Here is a 24,008-nt window from a genome sequence, read left to right on the forward strand (position 1 = left end):
ATAAACCCCAAGAAATGAGTCTGATGTAAGGCCCTTTTATTACTTGAATAATTATTTCTTATATATAGAGATAAAAAAAAAAGTCAGCTTTAGTTTTGGTGCTTGATACTGGAGAAACCTGTCCATAATATTTTGCATTGAAATCCTGCAATAAGAAAAGTCTCACAATCATGAGAGTAATTCTTCATTCTATCATACATCTCTCTTGCCTTAAGTTACAGTCATCGAAGTAAAAGTCACATTATGCACATGAAGCTAATCACTGTATGTATATGCAGTATGCTTTATTAATTTCATTTGCAGAATTGAAAAACATCAACTAACTTTGTTCATCTTAGCTCTGGGTAGCAGAAAAATAAATATAATTAACTTTATAGCAAATGTAAATTTGTTTGTCAAGTATTTAACATTCTGCATAACACGTATTTTCAAAAGAAATAATAAACAAGAATGGTGGATATTAATGATGGATATGAAGTACAACTGACAGCTTTTAAAGGAGAACTAAAGCAGTGACATAAATCACCTGTTCCCATGCTCTACAAACCTCTGGAGGTTGTTTGCACAGATAACAAATCACAATAAAAAATGTGTGTGTGTGTGTGTGTGTGTGTGTGTGTGTGTGTGTGTGTGTGTTGATATATATATATATATATATATATATATATATATATATATATATATATATATAGCCCGCAATAGACTTAAAGCCCAAACAGTCTAACTGCACTTGTCAATGGGTCTGCAAAGGTGAAATCCCAACAGCCAGGTTTAGTAATTTTTTGGCATGTAATTGTTCACTTTACATAAAGCAAAATGCACATAACTATAAAGAAAATATAATTTACTTATATCTAAAATGCAGTAGGTTTTATGCAAAATCTTAAAACTTGCATCTAAATTGCAGTGTGCATTTTTGCACACTCTACCTCTTTAAAAATTAAAACTGCTGTTAGTCTGTTCATTGTGCAGGTAAGATTATCATGCAGATGCACTGAGGACTGAGGAGAGTTCCTTCAGTCTTCAGTGAAAAACAAGCAGAGGAATCCAAAATTTCATGTAATATAACACAAATCTTAGGACTATACTTCTATGTGCTACACGTACAACTTTCTAATCACATATACTGCACACAAAGTTAATAAGATATTTCCAGAAACTCAAATAAACAAACAGTTATAATACAGCATTGTATACAGGTACAGGTTTCAGTTCTCCTTTAAAAGTATTTGAGCCAACATCTAATATACATGGAATACACTACCAGCAGATCATTCCAAAACTCAAACATGTGCCCTGCAGAAGCAGTCTAGATGTAAATTAAACATGGAACAGCATGGGACACGGAACGTCACAATGTTCTAGAGGAGACCTAGTCAAAGCCCCTCAGAAGAACTTATCATCGATGCGGAAATGAGGGCGCGTGACGTCGTCGGGGTTGATGAACACAGAGATGGACTTGCCCGGGTTCTCGGTCACTAGCTGTTGCAGTTTCTTTGCTAGACGGTCATCAGGTTGGGTCTCCCCCCCGTCAGACAGTGGGGAGGGGATGCTGGAGGAGCTGCCTCTCCTCTGCAGATCCACAGTCAGCCGATTGGCTGCTTTGAGCTGCTCGATGGCCATTCTCAGGTGCTCTGTGGGGTCGGACCGCACTGACGACAACTTGCGAGCGTGCAGCACCACAGTCTCATCGGAGAGGTGCTCCAGCATGTTGCACTGTGGGATGAAATAGTTTGGACACATCTTGTTTACTAGGCAGTGTTGGAGGTCGTCTATAAGTCCGAGTAAGAAATGAGCCGAGTAGTCTTCCTGGGAGAGGTAATGGGTTGGAAGCCTGTCACAAGCCCAGAGCATCATGCTCCTAAGGTGGTAAGGGCTAATGGCTTTGGGTCTAGATAACAGTTTAATGATGATGGCCTTGCAGGCTTGATAGGCTTGCATTAGACTTCCCGAGATGCACTTCTTCAGCTGCACCTCACTCCTTGCAAAGGACAGCCTCCATTCATTCTCCTTCCGACCTTTAAAAGAGCAAGCAGGCACCAGGTAAAACCCACTGATCACTTCCTCCTCTGTTATCTTGCCATCCCAGAAATGGTTTTCCATCAGCCAGCTCTGGGCCACTGCTGGCCAGCCTTTGAAAGACACGACTGGTACAATGTCATAGAGCATGCGGCTGCTGCCTACCCCCAGTATAACGGTTATTATTGTCCCGTTTTTCTCCACCTTCTCCACCTTTGGCATCCCCCGCTGAGGCTTCTTCTGAATCTCCACCAAGACCACGCTGATTGACTCATAAAACCAATCGGCTACACTGGTGGGCGAGAAGAAATAGTTGGAGGCGCCGTTGATGTGTTCAACGATGGTGCAGCAGTCTTTCCATTTGTTAATGGTCCCTTCATCAAAAAGCCTGAGGCTCAGCCAGGAGTGGCACAGGGCAGAGTGCCGCATGTCCAAGGTGACCGGCTGATTGCGGTCATGGAGTTTCAGTGCCGGGACCAGCAGTGTGAAGTCCATGTCGTAGTCGGTACCTCTGGCATAGACATTGAGCTCGTCCAGATCCATGTCCACCACCCCCTCCCGAGCTCCTCCAGAGAGGAGCAGGTACTCATTAGCAACAGGAAGCTTCTGATCCAGCTTCTGCACCATGCCTGCAAGAACCAAGGAAGGAACAATGAGTAACTGCTATAGAGTGAGAGTCCTCACCACACTGCATAGTGGAACTGTTATAGCATTCGTATTGAAATGTTTGAAGCACACCTACCTACCAACCAACAAGCGTGCAGGTTTCATATAATGTAATTAAGTAAATACGTATCAAACTGGACAGGTATGGAGGTGGAGGGGGGGAGGAGTTATGTATTCTACTAGGCATTACACACAGACACACACACACACACACACACACACACACACACACACACACACAAGATACAAGTAATTATCCAGCTCTATCTATCAGAGTTAACCTTGAATTCACTTGCCCTTGTGACGGTTGATTCATTGCAAGCAGGGCTCAGTTTCAGGTCAGAGACTGGCCTGTTGGAATACCTGATCTTTGCATCATCACTCTGCAGTCTTTAATCTCCTGCCTTATTTTAAACCATTACTGTGCACTTTTAAAACAGGATAGTATTACAGCTGCATTGGAAGTTTAGGGAGGTTTTTATCTGTTTTTGTCCTTCTCTGACTCTAATGACTTTAACAGGAGTTATTAATAGTTTAAAACCCAACCCCATTGTGATTACATCTATACAAATATACTTTGGAGTCCAGAGATACACATGGAAAGACACCCCCTTTGTTTGCTGATTGAAGGCTTGATCCTGGTGAGGTTAGGGCTGTATCCTGTATACTCACTTTATAAAAGCACTTCTGCTGCAATCATGCTGACTACAGTGTTTTGTTTGCTTGTTGATATATTTCAAACCCCAGAAAACCTCTTACTGGCACTAAATGATTTATAATAAGCACACTATTACCTGTGACCTAACTAAGGGATAATAAGGGATGTCATTTTTAAATGATTGTTCTAATACAAAGAGGTGTATACAGTCTCCCTGGCATCAACTGAAATCAAGCACAGCAACATTGTAACAGATTTCAACACCACTTCACATTACTTGCATCAGAGAACACTCACTGGCTCAGCAGAGGCACAGTGAGCAGGATATCAGAGAACACTCATTGGCTCAGCAGAGACAGAGCGAGCAGGATATCAGAGAACACTCTATCATATTACACAAGCAACCTCTGTATCCATTATTGACATGACAATGCCAAGGGAGTACTCACTGACATCAGCCAGCAGGAGAGCAGTCGTTACTTTAGCACAGTGTGTGTTTCTTTATTCTAGAGATTAAAGACACACACAATGGAATACAGATGTTGCTCTTGCTCTGTTTATTAGGTGTTGACACTGCATTGTCTTGTTTGGGTGTTTGTTTCTATGGAAACTTGTGAGATCTTGTTGGGATGATCTGAAAAGCCTGTGGCAGGGAAATTGCAAAGTGCACAGTTGCAAATTAATTTAACAAAGGATTCCCCCAAAACCCTGACAATCTACCCGCTGGCTTTGAATCCACAAGCATCCTCCTCTGAGCATTGCTGTGTTGTGCAGAAACCCTGCTAGTTTAAGCCTGGCTTTCTGCACAGCATGAGTTCCATAGAGGTGGTGCAGTTTTGAAGTAAGACACTAGAGGAAGCACAAACACCATGTTATTGGGCGCTTTTCTTCATCATTACCATAGTAACACAGAGCAGAATTTCTGCTGAATCTTTAATGCTCAGCCACAACGCTGACCAGTCAAGAATGTTCTCAACTTACAGTCAAACCAAAGAATAAATACATATTCCTGTAAAACAGGTACTTCACAAATAACGAAGAAAAAAATAATGAAATAAACAGCTTTTACTAATATGCCGTCACTCATAGACACATCATACAAGAGTAAATAATCCAATCTGTGTCCAAGTGCTAATGTTACACTGGAGTGGAAGCTGAGGAAATTCAAAGCTGCACTGAGCTGACTGGTGGGTAGTCAAGAGGTTTGGGGAGGCAGCCAGTTAAAGTGCTGGGTTGAAGGGTTCAGAGTTTCATAGGGACCAATTACAGCCTGCCTGGGATGAGTAAGAAAAGCAACTCTAGAATTAACAGGAGGGTTGAGGCATAACCAGCCTCATAATAATCAAGTAGGCACTGCAGCAAAAGCACTGCCAGAGTCATGCAGTTTACTGGGCAGTCAGTAAAAGCACTGCCCAGAGTCATGCAGTTTACTGGGCAGTCAGTAAAAGCACTGCCCAGAGTCATGCAGTTTACTGGGCAGTCATGGCAATGTGATCACATTTACCACACAAAGGTCCTCCACAGTGTTTGAATGTTTGTGCTAAAAATGTCCAACTGGGAATCTCTGCATTTGAATGGAACAGATGCAAGTGAACTTCACTGTGTCTATAACCCAGTTAGACGTGTGGATTTGAACCATTTTAAACAGTTACAGGACATATCGTTTCTTAAAGTAAATGGAACAGGTCTATTTAACAATGAATCCAATACACTCAGCTTAAACAGTAGCAATTCATTGGGTGGTTTTATATAAAACTGGGTGAAAACTCAATTGTCTGCCCAAGTCAGATTACAGGCAAGATTGTGCTGACCTTGAATCAACAGAGGGGGGGAAGGGACCCTGTTCTGTAAAAGCAGCCTTTGTTGCATGCTGGTCTTCAAGCCATGTAAGAAGTGGAGGGATTCTTGACAAAATCTCTTGAGTAAAAAAATGTAGAATTTTGTACAAAAGTATGTCTATCTAATTAAAGTCATGGAGTCCAGTACAGGAACAACTTCAAATGAAACAGAACAGTGGTACAGTTCAAAATACAGCATCTGCACACAGAATTGAATAGAAAAGTCAGTGACCAGTACAATATCAGTCCATATTACTACTTAAAAAAGGTACGAAACAATCAAAATGAACAATCGAAATGGATTCCAAGTATAGCAATGGAACACAATCAATACATGTATCCTTTATTCCAAAAGGAAAGACAGAATTACAGCAGAATTCCTAATTCATGGATGGGTAGGTGTTCTTCATCTAAGGATCCAGTCTGTACTTCCTGATGTTTAAGTTTTACGTTGTGGAATGAGTGCAGACACAAACCTGAGCCACTTCAACTAATGTTACCTGTCAGTGAAGAGCGCTCTCTCTCTCTCTCGCTCTCTCACTCTCTCTCTCTCAAACAAGCCTTTCACTCTCCTGTCTGAGGTGTGCAGATGCCCAGACATTCCTCACACAACACATCTTACTCACCTGAATTACACAGCACACCCCTCGCTGCATACTGCTATTATCTAGTGTATACTGTACAATATTAATGATCAAATGTAAGGACAGGAATCAAGCATGACACGGATACAGAGCCAACATATTTATATGGGCTCCTCATTTTGAAATGATTTTACTTCATGGATAATGTGTTCTCAGGGATTGAAAATAAAAGTGCAACATGCTTCTGCAGGCGAATGTATTGGAAAGGTTTTCATCACTGAATGAGCCAGCCCAGCGAAAGGGTTTCATCACTGAATGATCCAGCCCAGCGAAAGGGTTTCATCACTGAATGATCCAGCCCAGCGAAAGGGTTTTCATCACTGAATGATCCAGCCCAGCGAAAGGGTTTCATCACTGAATGATCCAGCCCAGCGAAAGGGTTTCATCACTGAATGATCCAGCCCAGCGAAAGGGTTTCATCACTGAATGATCCAGCCCAGCGAAAGGGTTTCATCACTGAATGATCCAGCCCAGCGAAAGGGTTTCATCACTGAATGATCCAGCCCAGCGAAAGGGTTTCATCACTGAATGATCCAGCCCAGCGAAAGGGTTTCATCACTGAATGATCCAGCCCAGCGAAAGGGTTTCATCACTGAATGATCCAGCCCAGCGAAAGGGTTTCATCACTGAATGATCCAGCCCAGCGAAAGGGTTTCATCACTGAATGATCCAGCCCAGCGAAAGGGTTTCATCACTGAATGATCCAGCCCAGCGAAAGGGTTTCATCACTGAATGATCCAGCCCAGCGAAAGGGTTTCATCACTGAATGATCCAGCCCAGCGAAAGGGTTTCATCACTGAATGATCCAGCCCAGCGAAAGGATTTGTCACTGAATGATCCAGCCCAGCGAAAGGATTTGTCACTGAATGATCCAGCCCAGCGAAAGGATTTGTCACTGAATGATCCAGCCCAGCGAAAGGGTTTCATCACTGAATGATCCAGTCCAGCAGGATTCTACAATCTCTCATCACTCATTAACACAAAATTACAACCCATGGAAAGCCCTTCCTAGCCGCCAAGGTTTACAATAGGTGATTAACAGCCAGTAGAATAACAATGAAAAACACCTCCTCTCCTCTCTGCTCTGGATCAACAGATGTCTTCATTGTCTCTGTGCTTTCCTCTTGCTGTGACAGTGCAGGCTGTATATTTACAATAGTGCTTTTATTTGAAGCAGAACAATATTTTGTACACAGCACCAACTACACACACCTCAGTAAACACTGTTTCATCTACAACCTGATATCTGTCATCAAATATTAATACTGCATCAGTCGTGCATTGTATTCCCTTCCCCTACACATGGTGTACATTAATGATGGTATTCCATTCAGTCAAATTGTCATTAGGACTGCAGTAAAATACATCTATGCAATACTGATCCCAATAATGAAAACACAAATGAAGGAAATGCTCTTCCAATTAGTGTTAAAGTCTTGAATGCAGTGTGTAGTTTGAATGCAAAGCTATGCAGTGTGTAGTTTGAATGTAAAAATATGCAGTGTGTAGTTTGAATGTAACAATATGCAGTGTGTAGTCTGAATGTAACACTATGCTACCTCTGATGTTCTTTTCCGATTAAACTGACTTTTCTCTTCTCCAGTCTAGCTCAAGGTGTATCCTGTTTAATGGGAGCCTTCCTCTGCAGCAGTACTCTTATCAGCAGGATGGACTGGTACCCAGCAGAGCACTGAAGGGCACAGCACAGGATTGCAATAAAGCACACAATGAGGAGAATATCTTAAAACATGGGTGGCATTTAATCTGCACATGTTTCCCTTTTGCACTGATTCCAGATACAGTGTTGTAATGTGCTGTGCTCTGCTGTGCTCTGAGTATTCTGATCAGTTTGCATGCTTTCCCAGGGTTTCTGACATTGACAGAAGCATCATTCAATGTTCTATCTTCAATTCATAAGGAACAGCCTGCAGATTGAAAGGCTTATAAGAATCATGAAAACAAAAGAAAATCCGAAGACATTTCTTACATTTCTACACACTTCATAACCGACTGATATCAAGGAGATTGATTGTTGTTTTAGTTTTTTTAACTGCTGATTGAAAGTGTGCTAATAGTAATGTGTTAAACTAAACGCAGGCACTGCCCTCCTTCAACCCTGATCTCAATGTAGTAATTCAGGGTGATTACTTTACTCAAGCTAGCCAGTTTGTGTAGTTTGCAGTGCCGCACCTTTGGAACACCTGGATAAAGGAGATGTCCTGTGTTTCTATCACACAGGTGTGAGCAGCAATGAGTCACACTGGAACGTCACCTCTGCAGCTCTGCATTGAAATGCAGTACCTAGGAAGAGCTGGAGAAATGTTGCCCTGGAATGAGTTCAGGTAGGGATGCACAAAGCAAAGCTAAACTCGTGGATAAGATCAAGCTCTTTTCATTTGATTGCTAAGCCTGTGTAGCAGCTGCTCGCTTACTTCCCCTCACTGTACTGTGCAGCTCTGCCTCTCTGGGCTGCAGCTCATCCAGATTGAAAGTACTGTACTGTATTAGGGACGGAATATGGGTGTGGTTTTTCTAAACCTCTCATCTGCTTTTATTACCTCACTGCACATCAGCCATAACTATTACATTGAAGTATCTTTTAGAATTTCTAAATACTTACCTGCATAACAAATGAAAATGCACATTGTGATTTAATCTTTTCAATTCCTAAAAGGCGGTGCAACAATACAGACTCCTCACCGCGGGAGTGTTCCATCTCCGCTCTCCCCAAGAGGAAAGAGCATCCCTGGAGCAAGACGTCTGTCCTGTTTCAACACATTCATGTTTCTTTGCTGTACTAAAACTGGTTCTGCTCTGAAGCTTCCTTTGAATGCGGCTTCACCTATTAACTTTCTGTGTTTCGATGTCGGCTACCTAATGAACTTTAAAAGCTTTTCAGAATCCAGTAAATCTTTAACTAAACAATGCTTTCAAACAATTTCAATGGAGTATTATTAGCAATGTGGAAACCCTTTCTGGAGCTTTTTTATCTTCGTGTTTACCAAGCTCAGTCTGTTTCTTTACAGAGCCCTGAGCCGGGTTTTTTCAATTGCCACAAAATCAAGAGAATAATAATAATCCCACCACTGCCTTTCAGGTCATATCTGCCTTGAAGGCACATGGGAGCATAATCAGACTGGCATATTAGCTACATGATCAGATACACTGCGAGACTCCCATCCAGATAACTTACTGCAACAACTATCAAGAAAAAGGATTCTTTCCCTCTTAACTGAACCCACATACAGATTGCTCTGCTTTCCCTCTGTTAATTGAATCCACATACAGAATGTTCAGCTTTCACTTTGTTAATTGCTACATCCCCTCCAGCTAGAGACGTTAATTGAATCTGGGTGTTAAGAGATGTGCTGAGACATGCAGAATCTCCATCTACAATGCAGCTTATTAACAATGCTGAGAGCTCCCATAATTGTATCTTGAAAGAGAAATGGGAGCACTACTAATTTGATTTATATCTGAGCTCTCTAAGCTGTGCTAGGAGTCTCTGATAAAGATTGCAACAGGCAGGACCAGGGTTGTACAATGTTTGGGAAGGGAACGTTTGTGCATTTTTCTTCCATGTAGAAGATACAGCTAAGCAGACCGTGCTACTGGAGTGTTCAGCTTTGCGAAGTGTAACTTTGTGAACATATGAAACAGGACAGCAGATCTTAACAGGAGAGGAGAACCTACAGAAATCTGCTCACAAAATTAAGTGTCAGACCACATGCTGCACTCAGCATTGTAACCACAGCTGACATTCTACCAAGGGCAAATGTAGGTTTCAAGCTCTAGCTGCAGTATTTATATGACTGCGGTATTTACTATTCAACTTCCAAATCTATGTTACACGGCAAACCAACATAAAAAAATGATGGAGTTTTGTACTTTCCAAGAATATTTACATGAGCATCAGCATTGATGATGCAAAAAAACAACTGAGGACACGACCTCAGTGTCCTCATAGCTAACTACGGCCATGGCTGTACTTTGTCCAATAGTTTACCAGCTTTTAGATGTGCTTAGAAATGGCATACAAAAACAACTCTGTAAAACAACTAATCTGGGTATGTGTGAGGGAAAAAAAAACAAAAAAAAACTGTCTGACTCATTTGCAATGTCTTTATTTGAAGACTACCAGGCTACACAGAATGAATGAATGAATGAGGAATCATGGTTTTGAATGGGTTGTATGACTACAAAACCCATACTAACTAACTAACTATCCCTAAAATATAAGAGAGGCTCCATTCCCATACTGGGGCTATCTAGTGTCCATCAGCAACATCACCCATACAGGCTGAGTCCATCAGTAACATCACCTATACAGTAAAAGGCTGTCCATAAGTAGCATTACTAGAAACAATTACATCCAAGCAGCTCCTGGATTGGAATATTTAGTACAGTATCTGCAGATCTAATGAGCCATCAACTACTTTATATGCAATGAATCTGTAAGACATTGTAATGAGCCTGTTACTGTTCTGGAGAGCTATTTGTATTGATCCTATGGGAGGAACAAGTCACATGACTACATGGACGCAATAGAAAGGGAATTAGCTGAGGTTCTTTCTCGATTTGAGTCTTCAGGAAGTTTTTCAAGACGGCCCCCCTGGTCACCCCCAATTTCACTAGAGTGATGTTACATGGCACCTGATAGCGTTACTGTTAGTCATACACCACAGCATGAGGACTGCAGAGCTGCTCTACTGTTGAGTTCACATCACGTTTATACAGTCTCTAAAAGGAAATGCACTCAAGACTGCTCTTCTGGTTGCTTTTCAACTGGCTAAACTAATAGCAGCAGCAGTGGAACAACTAAATAACGAATGCAACAGCTCTACAGATTACTGTTTGAACATTGGAAAGTTTACTACAACACACACCGGCACAGACACAGACACAACCACAGCCACAGCTACACACACACACCAGCACAGCCACAGCCACACACACACACACACACACACACACACACACACACACACACTGTTCCAGAAGCATTAAAGGGAAAACAAATACTTCAATGCCATTCATTTTGGTTTCTGACGTATTAAAAGGTATGAAAATTTAATGTAAATAGAACAGATGCACACAAAGTAATCCATTGAGTTGCCACAGAACAATTCTCCTTTGAAATATGCAGGGCTCCACATGTTCAAACCCTTCTCTGTATGCAGCAGGGTTATCATCTATTCAGGGCCACTGACTCATCAACAACTGCTGGGGATTTTAGGATGTGTTTTATCTGATAATGCAAAAATTCTGATTAGCGATTTGTTAATCAAAATAAAAATACTATTTTATTTCAGGGTAAACATGTAAAGTTACATTATATCAGGTTCAGGGATTAAACTGTATACATGTCAGAGAAGTAAGTGACAGTAAAACACTTCCACAGTTAGATTTTGATGCTTACTACAACCATATTAATATAGATCACACAGCTCCATTTTCCAATAATGAGAGAAGATGTTGCAAACTTCACTGAACCTGGCCTGACTCACCTCTTCAGATCCCACTAGATCCTGTATGAGAACGTTGCAGCACAGTCAAAGCCAGTGCAACGCAAGTGGAACACCTGGACCGTGCTGCTCAGACTGACACAGTGCAATGCAAGTGGAACACCTGGACCGTGCTGCTCAGACTGGCACAGTGCAATGCAAGTGGAACACCTGGACCGTGCTGCTCAGACTGGCACAGTGTTTTACTCTAACTATGGCATTGCATCCTGAACATCACAGTACCCTTGAAACACTGACCTCCTTCAGAAATACAGTAAAAATTGTGACATATTTTACCTTTCAATACACACACACACACACACACACACACACACACACACATATACCTATACATACGTGTAATTAAAACATAGTATGGATTTAACGTGGTAATCACCAGATGGAAGAAAGAAAGCCAAGCCCAGGAACAGGGCCAGCTGTGTTGCAGACCGCTATAAACCTGCAGATACCCGTCTGTTTCCAGAGGGGATAAAGCAATTCTTTCAGTGCTACAATCACGATGGGTCACACCTCCAGCAACTGGGTCACTTGCATGTTTCCGCCAATACATGGAGCTCGTCGTATCTGGCAGCACAGCAATACCAAACATTTACTGATAGTAATGATCAGCCTAAAGTCAATCAAACATTTCCCCCATTATTTGCACCCGTATATATTAAAGCGGCACACATTTAAAGATATGCTTTTAATTCAATCAGAACTATACGCCGCCTTAATACGACTATACGCTGTATTTGTATTACTGTAGTATTAGTTACTGTATTGCATTTTCTGCTGGGCAGCTACAGCTAACATATTTAATGATTTTTAAAAAAGAAAGAAAAACTACGTGCATGACGCAAATGATTTAATAAAGTAAACCCTGCTGCGTGATCCTCACCGAGCATGGAGAAGATGAAATCCTTAGCTGTGTGGATCTCCAGAGCCCGCTGGTCGTCATATTCCCTCTGATCGTGTTTGCTGAAATTCTGAATAAGCTTATTTAATTCCTCGATCCTCGCCCCGGACCTGAAGTCCAGCTCCGGGAAGCTTGGAGCTGTTTTATTGTTATTGTTGCTGCTGCTGATGCTGGTGCCGGATCCGGTACCGGTTCCGGTGTTATTAACAGATCCAGCCCTGCTGGCAAGAACGGGAGCCGCCATCTTCATTGGGAAAATACTGAACAGACGTGGAAAAGGAGAGCCTTCCCTATCCCCCGCTTCTCAGGGATCCGAACTCAAGGCGGACGTTTCCGGCAATCTGCTCTCAAGATCACCCCAGCGTAGACCCTTTGGTTTTGACCCAGGGCTCCTATGGGTTCTATTTCTGTTTTCTCTCAAAAGTTAATAACTGACTAAAATGAAAACAAAGTGTGGCTGAGATCAGAAATCAACAAGCTGCTGGTTACTTGCTTACATTCAGTCACACTGATCGCAGGATTAAAGGGACAGTCTGCTGTACCACAGTAACACGGTCTGTTTAACAGATGGTAGCTTTGAGACGAATCCTCCGGAGTTGTATTTATTATAATGTTGCGAGCAAAACATGGATCTGATCTGAGTTCGATACATGAACCGAATTAAAGAGCGCATGTCTTTTTAGTGCGTGTGTATTAATGTAGGGCGTGTTAATCATTATATTCATTTATATTATCAAACTAATTCAATAGATATGTTCAGTACATTAAGTATTTTTGCAACACTTTTATCCAGGGGTTAGGACATGTTGACACACAGCCCTAGAATGTTCTGTTATTTGAGATCATGGATCCGGGTTTTACCAGTACACACTCCCTGGAGCTGTGAAGTCTCATGGTTTTACCAGTACAGACTCCCTGGAGCTGTAGAGTCTCGTGGTTTTACCAGTACACACTCCCTGGAGCTGGGGAGTCTCGTGGTTTTACCAGTACACACTCCCTGGAGCTCTGGGAGTCTCGGTGGTTTTACCAGTACACACTCCCTGGAGCTGGGGAGTCTCGTGGTTTTACCAGTACACACTCCCTGGAGCTGGGGAGTCTCGTGGTTTTACCAGTACACACTCCCTGGAGCTGGGGAGTCTCGTGGTTTTACCAGTACACACTCCCTGGAGCTGTGGAGTCTCGTGGTTTTACCAGTACACACTCCCTGGAGCTGTGGAAGTCTCGGTGGTTTTACCAGTACACACTCTGTGGAGCTCTGGGAGTCTCGGTGGTTTTACCAGTACACACTCCCTGGAGCTCTGGGAGTCTCGTGGTTTTACCAGTACACACTCCCTGGAGCTGTGGGAGTCTCGGTGGTTTTACCAGTACACACTCCCTTGAGCTGTGGGAGTCTTGGTTGTTTTACCAGTACACACTCCCTGGAGCTGTGGAGTCTCGTGGTTTTACCAGTACACACTCCCTGGAGCTGTGGAGTCTCGGTGGTTTTACCAGTACACACTCCCTGGAGCTGTGGAGTCTCTGTGGTTTTACCAGTACACACTCCCTGGAGCTGTGGAATCTCGTGGTTTTACCAGTACACACTCCCTGGAGCTGTGGGAGTCTGGTGGTTTTACCAGTACAGACTCCCTGGAGTTGTGGGAGTCTCGGTGGTTTTTCCGGTACACACTCCCTGGAGCTCCGGGAGTCTCTATGGTATTACCGGTACACGCTCCCTGGAGCTCTGGGCGTCTCTGTGGTTTTCCGTGAAACCCTGATGCATGTGAATGTATTATGAGTGGATCCTGCCAAAGGGGCAATTCTTTCCTCCCCATCTCTGATTTATATTGCTCTAAAGGAGGAATATTGATAGTGAGAACAGACATTGAAGCCGCTGCTTTATTGTTACCCGATTAATAAGCAGCTAGCACTTGACAGTGGCATTGTGCTTCCTTACATGTACGTAAGGTAGCTATTCCAATACATTAACTGGGCACTTGATTACCAGCTACAGCATATCTCTCTAATCGCGGTAAATTTTTTAGTAAGGTACTAATGGGCGCTATAATAAAGGTGAACGTCAAACCTCAACTCAATCTGGTCTGGTCACGAAACTACAGCACTGTTGAAAAAAACACAAGCTTGACAATGCTCCCTCTGGTGGGTGAAATAAGTATAGCACACATGTTGAAACACTCTCGTTCTGTTCCCAGGGTTATTATTGGCCTCGCGGTATTCAGCCAGGGCAAAGCATGTGATTCCACACAGTCTGCTGCACAGCATCAGCAATGCTTTGAAAACGTTAGGTGGTTACCATAACTCTGGTTCTCTGCAAAGAATGACAACCATTACCGAATGGGAAGAGCTCTCTTTGACAGTCAATCACTCAGCATATATAAAAAAGCTGCTCTATCAGAGTCCTGCTGTGAGAAGGAAGTCCCTCCCACTTCCTGTTGAAGAGGGTCATCCTTACAGTAGCATATCGCCATTTTCTTTCGAAATCGGTGGTCAGCTGGGGGCACGACCTTGAAGGGTAATGGTTGTCATTCTTTTCAGGGAACCAGGGTTATGGTAATAACCTAACGTTCCCTTTCAAGTGGAATGACAACCATTACTGAATGGGAAGCTGTACCAAAGCTGTCCTGGCTCCAGATTACCGACAGTACAGCCCCCCCGACGATAGCCTCAGAGCCCACAAGAGGTCTGAAAGTTTCCAAAACCACTGGTTGGTTAATATGGAATGATGAGACCACCTTTGGCAAAAAGGCTGGGTTTGTTCTTAATGTTACCCGCTGGCACACATGGCACTCATGGCACACTGATATTGCTGCCAGACATACCTTCAGAGTGGACGTGGATTTTCCTGTGTTGTAAGAAGGTTAGTATTGTCTCAATAGGGCAGGTCAGCGGATCGTGACCCTCAGCAATGAATACTGGGCTCTAGTGCTCGGCACCCTAGCAGACTGTAGTGTCTCTACCACTGCATCTGGCAAACCTTGTCTGGATAGATGGCTCCGTTCAACGGCCACACCCAGAGTTGGAGCTGGGCTGGGTTCGGGTGCCATAATAACCCCTCCGCTTGGCTCAGGAGGTCCTTGCATAGTGGGAGCTGCCACATTTGACCCAACAACATGTTGGAGAGGACAGCAAACCAGGGGCGTCTCGGCCATCTGGGTGCAACCAGCAAAACCTGTGCTTTCTCCACCCTGATCCTCTCTAGTGTCAGGGGTAATAGCAGTAGCGGAGGGAACGCAAACAAGAGCCCCTGTGGCCAGGGGTGAGCTAGCGTGTCTACTCCCAGGGGGCCCCCATCTCTCTCCATAGAGAACCATAGGGCAATGAGTGAACTCGGCTGTGGTGAAGAGGTCGACTGGTGCAGTAAAAAACCTCTCCCAAATCTGTTTCACCACCTGAGGGTGCAGTCTCCATTCTGAGCTGTCTGGGGATCCTCTGGACAGGAGGTCTGTGCGCTGAATGGTGAAGGCCCGGCGAGCGCAGGCTACCTTGATGGTTTATGTAGGCTACCACTGTAGTGTTGTCCGTCTGGACCAGCACGTGTTTGTGTGCTAGCTGCTGGTGAAAATGAGATAATGCCAGGGCTACTGCTTGCAGCTCTTGGGCATTTATATGCACTTGCTGCCAACGTTCCTTCCACTGACCTCTTATTCCCCTCCCATTCCAGACCGCTCCCCAACCTAGGCTGGAGGCGTCCATAGTGACAACTTCCCTTCTGTGAGGGGAGCCAAGGGCAGATCCAAGGTGCAATTTGCCGGGACAAAGCCACCACTCCAGTGATCCTCTGGCGTTGTCTGGACACTTGCACCAGCCTGTATCAATTGTGGACCAGGTGCAACTTGAGTGTATTTACCCAGGCTTGAAGCGGGTGCATTCTCAGCAGCCCTAAGGGAAGGATTCTCAAGGCGGCTGCCATCAGCCCCAACAACCTTTGAAATATTCTGACCTGTAGAACAGCATCCTCTCTGAATTGGGAGAGTGTGACTTCCAATGACCGAATCCTGTCTTCTGACAGTGAGGCAAGCATGCTCACAGAGTTCAGTTTGATCCCCAGAAAAACTGTGGACTGAGACAGTGATCTATGACCTGTCTGGCATGCACCTCGGTGTGCACTTTGGAATGCATGCAAACTAGCCAATCGTCCAGATAGTTCAGGATCCAAATACCCTACAGGCTAAGTGGAGCCAGTGCTGTATCCATGCACTTGGAAAATGTGCGGGGCGCCAGTGAGAGGCCAAATGGCAGCATGCAGAATTCGTACACGTTGCCTTGAAAGGTGAAGCACAGATATTTTCTGTGCGCGGGACGGATCGGGACATGGAATTAGGTGTCTTGCAGGTCGATCGATGTGAACCAGTCGCCCGGCTGGACGGACTGGAGGATATGCTGTGCGGTCAGCTTGTTGAATTTCCTTTGTTTGAGGAATATGTTGAGTACCCTGAGGTCCAGATTAGGTCTGAAACCGCCATCCCTCTTGGGCACCAGGAAGTACCTGGAGTAGAAGCCGCTGAGGGCATCGCTTGGGTTTACCAAGTGCACAGCATTCTTCTGTTGAAGATTTGCTATCTCCTGTTGAAGGAGAATCGTGCACACTGGTTCAACGGTGGTAAGGAGCACACCCTTGAAGGGTGGCGGGCCTAAGATGAAATATAGAGCATAACCGTGTCTCATTGTCGATAGCACCTAGGAGTCCTGGGTACAGCCTTGCCATGGGTCATGTCCAGTAGTCAGTCTGGTTGTGAGGGGGGAAGCTGGCAGACGGAGCCCCTGAAGGGCAGTCTCCCTTTGGCTTGGAAGGGGGCATGTCTTTCTTAGACCCCAACCTCGTTCTTCAGCAGGAGAACCGGTTCTCCCTGGCCGGCTGTGGTCTCTTACCGTCAGCTCTTCCTCTGCCTGCTTGCTTTGAGTGGGGTGGAGGGTGGCGTTCAGGCCCTGTTGCCCCTGCAGGCTGTGAAGGCCACCTAGGGTGCTGGCGGTAGGCCAGGAGGAGCAAGAATTTCGAAGCAACCTCCGTAGCCTTGTGGGACCTCTCAAGGCTCACATCAGTGGTTGCTCCGAATGTCTGCCTTGGTGTAATAGGGGCATCTAATAGAGCCACCTTCTCGCTCTCCACGACCTTGGCCTGGGTTAGCCAGAGGTGTCTGTGACTGGCTACCAGCACTGCTAGATACCTGCCTGATGCCTGACCTAACTCCCCCATTAGGTCTGTCATTGTCCTTGTCACCACCTGGAGCTCTCCCGCGTCTGACACAGTTGACCGTTCCTGCAGCCTCTCCACCAGCTGCAACTGGTACAGCACCAGTATGGCCATTGCATTGGCCGCCCGGACTGATAATGACGCTGATGCATATGCTTTCTTGAGCATGGCGTTAGTAGTCCTGCAGGGCTTGGATGGGCAAGTGGGGTCTTTGTCCCTTCTGGTGAAGGTGGAACCTTGCACCAGCACTGTGACTGTGTCCCCGATGGTAGGGAATATGCCTAGGCCAGCTTCTTGGGCTCCTGCGGTGTGTAGGAGGGACTCTGCCATTCTGGAGCTTGAGGGATTACCCCAAGATGCTCTAACCAGCTCCTGGAAGTCCTGGCACAAGGGTAGGGCATGTTGTGGGTTCACCTTCCCCTCCTATTCTGCCAGCCAGGGAACGTCCGTGGCAGCAGCTTTGCACTGCATCAAGGCTCGGAACTCCTTCCTTTGCGATATATGCAGAAGGGGAGGTATGGAGCCCCCTACTGTGGCCTGCCCAACTGAAGTGGCAGGGTCAGACACGTCTGACCTCGATGCTGTGAACGACAGCTCTCCTGGGCTTGGAGGTATCGGTGGGACCAGGGATGGGGAATGGGAATGGGGAAGTTGAGGCTGCCCGGTGGTAGGGGGCAGTCTCCCCTGAGACTTCAGGAGGGTCTCCAGCATGGTCCTCTGGGCCCTCACTGTCTCTGTCAGCTCCTGAAACAGCCATTTAGCTGAGCTTTGGCGTCTTTGCAGCGACTGGGATGGAGAGCGCCTGTGCCTCCGTAGGGAAGGACAGCGGTACCTCCTGGGTGACCGCCTGCCTCCTGGGGAACACCCCCTTGAGCGGTGTCGCCTAGGCGGCGACCATCTCGCCTCCACGGAAGGTTGTCTACGTCTCTGCACCAGTGGTGGGGAGGGTGAAGGTGATCCAGGGGTGTGGGGGAGCTCCGTGGTCACAGTGGCAGACGGCGTTCTCGAGGACCTTTGGGAAGGGTCTTGGACAACCGATCTCATTCTCCCCTGCCCCGAGGAAAGAGACTCTGCTGGGGAGAAGGCTGCCCTCCTGCGCTTAGTTCATTTGGAGAACTTGCAGGAGGGAGAGCAGTCCAATTCACCCGCCAGTACCCTGGTTGTGTGATCTGGCCCCCAGCGGAGGACCCCGTGGAGCGCACTGACATGGCGCGGGCGTCGGTGCAGACGATCGGTTTGGTGTCTTGGGTGCACCAATCAGTGTCGGTGCCGAAAAGAGCACAGATGAAGCCGGGTCATTAATTGGCGCCGAGGAAGCACGGTCGGTGCCGAACAATCTGTGCAGAGTCAATCGGCTCTGAGGTCAGTGCCGAAGGAGACCACGGTTGGTGCCAAGCAGTCCGTGCCAATCTATTGGTGCCGAGGTCGGCACAGAGTCTCTCAATGCCAAGTCTATGGGTGCTGAGGTCGGTGTTCAGACCGGTGCCAAGTTTAGTCGGCGTCAGGAGTGGCGCCAAAGATGTTTACAACCAGTGCCGAGCAATCGGTATCGGGGTCGGCGTCGAAGAGGTGTCCAAACTGGTGGTGAGTTAATTCGGTGTCGGGGTCGGCACCAAGGAGAGTGTGGTCGATGCCGTGTTAATGTAGCTGAGTCAATCGGCATCAGCGTCGATGGGAAGCGCAGCCACGCTAGGAAAGCCTGACGCTTGGGAGGGGCATGTAGGCCCGAGCTGCAAGGTAGCTGAGGCCGAGTAAATCGCGTAGAGGACGACTCCACTTAAACTACACGAGTAATTTAAACTAATTTAAATGGTAATTTAAACTACACATTGTAGTATAAGAGAATAATGGCTGCTTGTCAATCTCAAAAGAGGGGTCGAAACCAACTGTAATCAGTAATACTGACACGAGACTCAGGCAAGAGCAATCTCAAAAAACAATCAAAAGTGTAGCTTACCGTGTATATGAATTTGTAGGCTCGAAGAACCAAACAAATCAGCCAATTTCCAGAACATAGACGCACGAGGCAATCTGTGACCTGACTCAGTGGACTGAGAGAGAAAATGGCGATATGCTACTGTGAGGATGACCCTCTTCAACAAGAGGTGGGAGGGACTTCCTTCTCACAGCAGGGTCCTGATGGGGCAGCTTTTTTATACACTGAGTGTACAAAACATTAGGAACACCTTCCTAATATTGAGTTGCACCCCCTTTTGCCCTCAGAACAGCCTCAATTCGTCAGGACATGGACTCTACAAGGTGTTGAAAGCGTTCCACAGGGATGCTGGCCCATGTTGACTCTAATGCTTCCCACAGTTGTGTCAAGTTGGCTGGTAGTGGATCTCTACTCTGAATAGCTTGTTCCATCTCATCCCACAGATGCTTGATTGGATTCAGATCTGGTGACTGGGCAAGCCACTGCAGTAAGCTGAATTCACTGTCATGTTCGTGGAACCATTCCTGGACAATTCTAGCCTTGTGGCATGGGGCATTATCCTGCTGAAAAAATCCATTAGCAAATGGATACACTGCTGCCATGAAGGGATGCACCTGATTGGCAATGATGTTCAGATATCCTGTGGCATTCAAATGTTGCTCCAATTTTATCAAGAGGCCCAATGTGTGCCATAAAAACACATCCCACACCATCACACCATCACCATCAGCCTGCAATGTTGACACGCGGCATGATGGATGCATGTACTCATGTGGTTTTCTCCATAACCTAGTCCTCCCATCAGCGTGAAACAGCGGGAACTGGGATTCATCAGACCAGGCAATGTTTTTCCAATCCGCTGCTGTCCAGTGTTTTTGTTCCTTAGCCCACTGCAACCGTAGTTTCTTGTGTTAGGTCGTCGGTCGTTGTGCATTCTTTTATGGGTCTTTTGGCACCAATGTTGTACTGGACTGTCAGTTGACTAAATGTAGCACGTCTGTTGCTCAGCACAATTCATGTCATCCTCCTTTGGCCTCTTTCATCAATGAGCCGTTTTCAACCACTGGCCTGCCGTTGGCTGGATGTCCTTTGGGTGGTGGATCATCCTTGATACTCATAGGAAACTGTTGAGCGTGAAAAACCCAGCAGCGTTGCAGTTCTTGACACACTCAAACTGGGGCAACTGGCACCTACTACCGTACCCCGTTCAAAGGCACTTAAATCTTTTGTCTTGCCCATTTACCCTCTGAATGGCACACATACACAATCCATGTCTCAATTGTGACAAGGCTTAAAAATCCTTCTTTAACCCATCTCCCCTTGATCTACCCTGATTGAAGTGGATATAACAGGTTACATCAATAAGGGATCATAGCTTTCACCTGGATTCACCTCGTCAGTCTATTTCATGGAAAGAGCAGGTGTTCCTAATGTTTTGTACACTCAGTGTATATGCTCAGTGATTGACGGTCAGAGAGGGTTCTTCCCATTTGGTAATGGTTGTCATTCCACTTGAAAGAGAAGCAGGTTTGCAGTCAGGCACAGCTACAGACGGGTTTGTTTCTATCTGCACTACAGTTAGCAAAGCAGAACAAGCACCCCAATTTGAATACACAGTAACCCGAGCTGACTCAGTGGAAAAGGCATGTGTGGATGTGACAGGATTACATGTGTTGCTTGTATGAGTTATTTTCATTGTTTCCCAACTGCTAATATCTCATACAGTAAATCATATCAGATTCTGACTTAATCATTTTAGTGCTATGGAAACTTTTGGACATGAAGAGACATGAACAGATACCATTCGAGGGAGGGACTTTGTATCTGCATGGCTGTATAAAGTCATGTCTTGGTGACCTTGTCATTGACCTTTGACTTAATAGGTCTGGAATATTGTGGTCATGTGACTGCATTTCTCCATTTCCATTGCTGTACTGGCCAGTAAACACAACCCCTTTTACTGCCACATTGGTTTAACCTCTAGCCATGTCAACGATACAGAGATCCTTCACATACCTATTTTCATCCGTGTTTGCAAAGCATTCCTTCGACCTAACCCCTTGAATTATATGTTAAACTTGGAGAGTACTCATGGCATCTCAAATCATTTGGGGGAGGGTAGTTTCAAGTAGAGGTTAAGTCATATGAACATGTATATTCATGTAGCATTTGAAATATTACTACACGGTGAATACAAATAGACTGAACAAAGAATAGAAATGGGATCCCTTACTGTGGAAGCAACAGCTGGGTAAAATATCTGGGAGACCTGTCATGAAAAATGGACCCACCAGTAGAGGAATAGGAAAGCATAGGAAAGGCCACATTTTTATAGGAAAAAAGTTGATCACAAACACACTGCAATAAAATATTGATCAGATCGAGCAGCACAGTAACCATAAGATAGAGCCGATCAAACGGCTGTGAATGGGACCAATAACCCATCAATCATTTTACAAGCTTGATCCTTGTTTGGAATTCATTGCACAACTATAACGTTTTACAGTTTGTTACACTTTAAACCACGATAAAGAATGTGCAATACTGTCCAGTTAGTTCCAATAAAATGATTTATTTGTTAGAGGACTTCAAGGGGTCTAACCTGTGTTACAACCCATGAGCAGGTGAGGGGAGCTGGCTTCAGGGTTTAAGAAGCACAGCATGGCCTGTGGTTTCATGTGCTCCAGGAAGACATTCCTGCAAAATGACTTTGTCCAAGTTATTAAAAAAAAATGAGTACAGTCTTGAGCCAACATCTTGGGTAAATGAAATTCTTTGTAATATTATGAAAAATATATAATCAGCTACATCAAAATGGGATATCTAAAAGAACATGTTATCTCAGTAAAGTTATAAAAAATGGACAAGTTAAAAATGCAATTGGGACTAACTAATTCAATCTTAATATATGTTCATGTTGAGCTAGCTGTCTTTATGTTTATCAACAGCATGGTATCTAGCCTTTTTAAAGCACCTTGTGATTCAAATGAAATCTGGATAAACACTTTTTAGTTTTTTTGTTTTTACTTTGTTTTTTAATGCAGGAACACAGACAGTAAGAACATCTGTACCAACAACTAGACCTCCCATAAACCCATCTACACAAACAGCAGCAGCAGTACTCACCAGTGTCACATCAGTACTAACAGGTGGAACAACTCCACCATCTGCCAGCCTGTCATCTTCCACTTCCAGCACAACCAGCAATACAACGACTACAAGCATACTGCCCACTCTCTATACTACACATAGAACCACTCTGACTGCATCTACTCCTGTGACCACTGTGGAAACACTACCCACTCTCCACTCTACACATACAACCACCCTAACTGTATCTGTGCCAGTCACCACTTGGAATATAGTGTCTACCCTCGACTCTACAGATAACTCCACGCTGAGTCCAGTTATGAATACAACCTCCTTGACTGCATCTGTGCCAGTAAGCACAACCCCTCTGAGTTCAGCTGTGAATACACTGCCTGCCCTTGTCTCAAAAGATATTACCTCAAACATAACCACTACAGAACTGACAAATAACACAACTACACTGTTTAAAAACAATACAAGTTCTTTGGACAACACACCATTTCCTGTCCTTGCAACCTCAACAAATGCAACTCTGCTAAACAGTACTGTTAATGATATAGAGACAAAGTCCTCTGCAAGCACATCTTCGGCTGTACCAGCCTCGTCAACTCTTACTTCACCTGTCCCAGTCATGACCACAACTACAATGCCTGCACCTGACCCTACAAATAACACCCCCAAGTGGCCAAAAGTACTGCCAACATGGCAAAAGAGACAACTACCTGTGTGTCAAACACCACGCATAATACTCACTACCCCACAGCTGTCACCACACATAATACTCACTACCTCACAGCTGTGACTGCACATAATACTCACTACCTCACAGCTGTGACTACACATAATACTCACTACCTCACAGCTGTGACTCACATAATACTCACTACCTCACAGCTGTGACTACACATAATACTCACTACCTCACAGCTGTGACTGCACATAATACTCACTACCTCACAGCTGTGACTACACATAATACTCACTACCTCACAGCTGTGACTACACATAATACTCACTACCTCACAGCTGTGACTGCACATAATACTCACTACCTCACAGCTGTGCAGGCAAGCTGTCCCATACATGGTGGCATCAGAAACGTTCTCTATTTCCGCTCTGTTTACAGAAAATACAGGTATCCTCTGACGTACCTACTCTGGTCACCTCTCTAATCCATTGTCAGTGTCTCACAGGATGCTGTGTTGTCAGTGTGGTATTCTCAGATGAGTGATACAAGTTTTTATAAGACCAGTAAAGTTCAAAATGTATGGCTGACTATGAATAATGTGTCTTAATTATTTTAAGCTAGCATCAGTTTGGCTGTGGCGGCCTTTTCGATAACGTGCCTCTTTACATTTCCACTTACATGTTAAGAAGAGACTTTTGAGGTCCTGAAAGGGGGTGATTCTAATAAACACTATGATCTCTTAAAATAGGCCTATATTTAATATATTGTGTTATTTATTCATTATTAAAGTACCCATTGAATTCGTAAAAACCATAAGTTTCTGGTGCAAATTTTCAAGATCTCCAAGCAATAAAAACG

At 44.9% G+C, this 24,008-nt stretch overlaps 1 protein-coding gene across 1 annotated transcript; it reads right to left on the reverse strand.

The window, feature by feature from the left end:
• Positions 1-710: 710 nt before the first annotated feature.
• On the reverse strand, positions 711-12,890 carry LOC121322704 (protein MB21D2-like). Its single transcript, XM_041262911.1, has 2 exons — positions 12,231-12,890; positions 711-2,648 (listed from the first exon to the last, which is right to left on the reverse strand). The coding sequence occupies exons 1-2, from the start codon at positions 12,496-12,498 to the stop codon at positions 1,387-1,389; spliced, it is 1,530 nt and encodes a 509-aa protein (XP_041118845.1). The 5' UTR covers positions 12,499-12,890; the 3' UTR covers positions 711-1,386.
• Between the last annotated feature and the right edge of the window lie 11,118 nt (positions 12,891-24,008).

Source organism: Polyodon spathula, chromosome 11 (assembly GCF_017654505.1).
Source record: "Polyodon spathula isolate WHYD16114869_AA chromosome 11, ASM1765450v1, whole genome shotgun sequence".
Taxonomy (NCBI): domain Eukaryota; kingdom Metazoa; phylum Chordata; class Actinopteri; order Acipenseriformes; family Polyodontidae; genus Polyodon; species Polyodon spathula.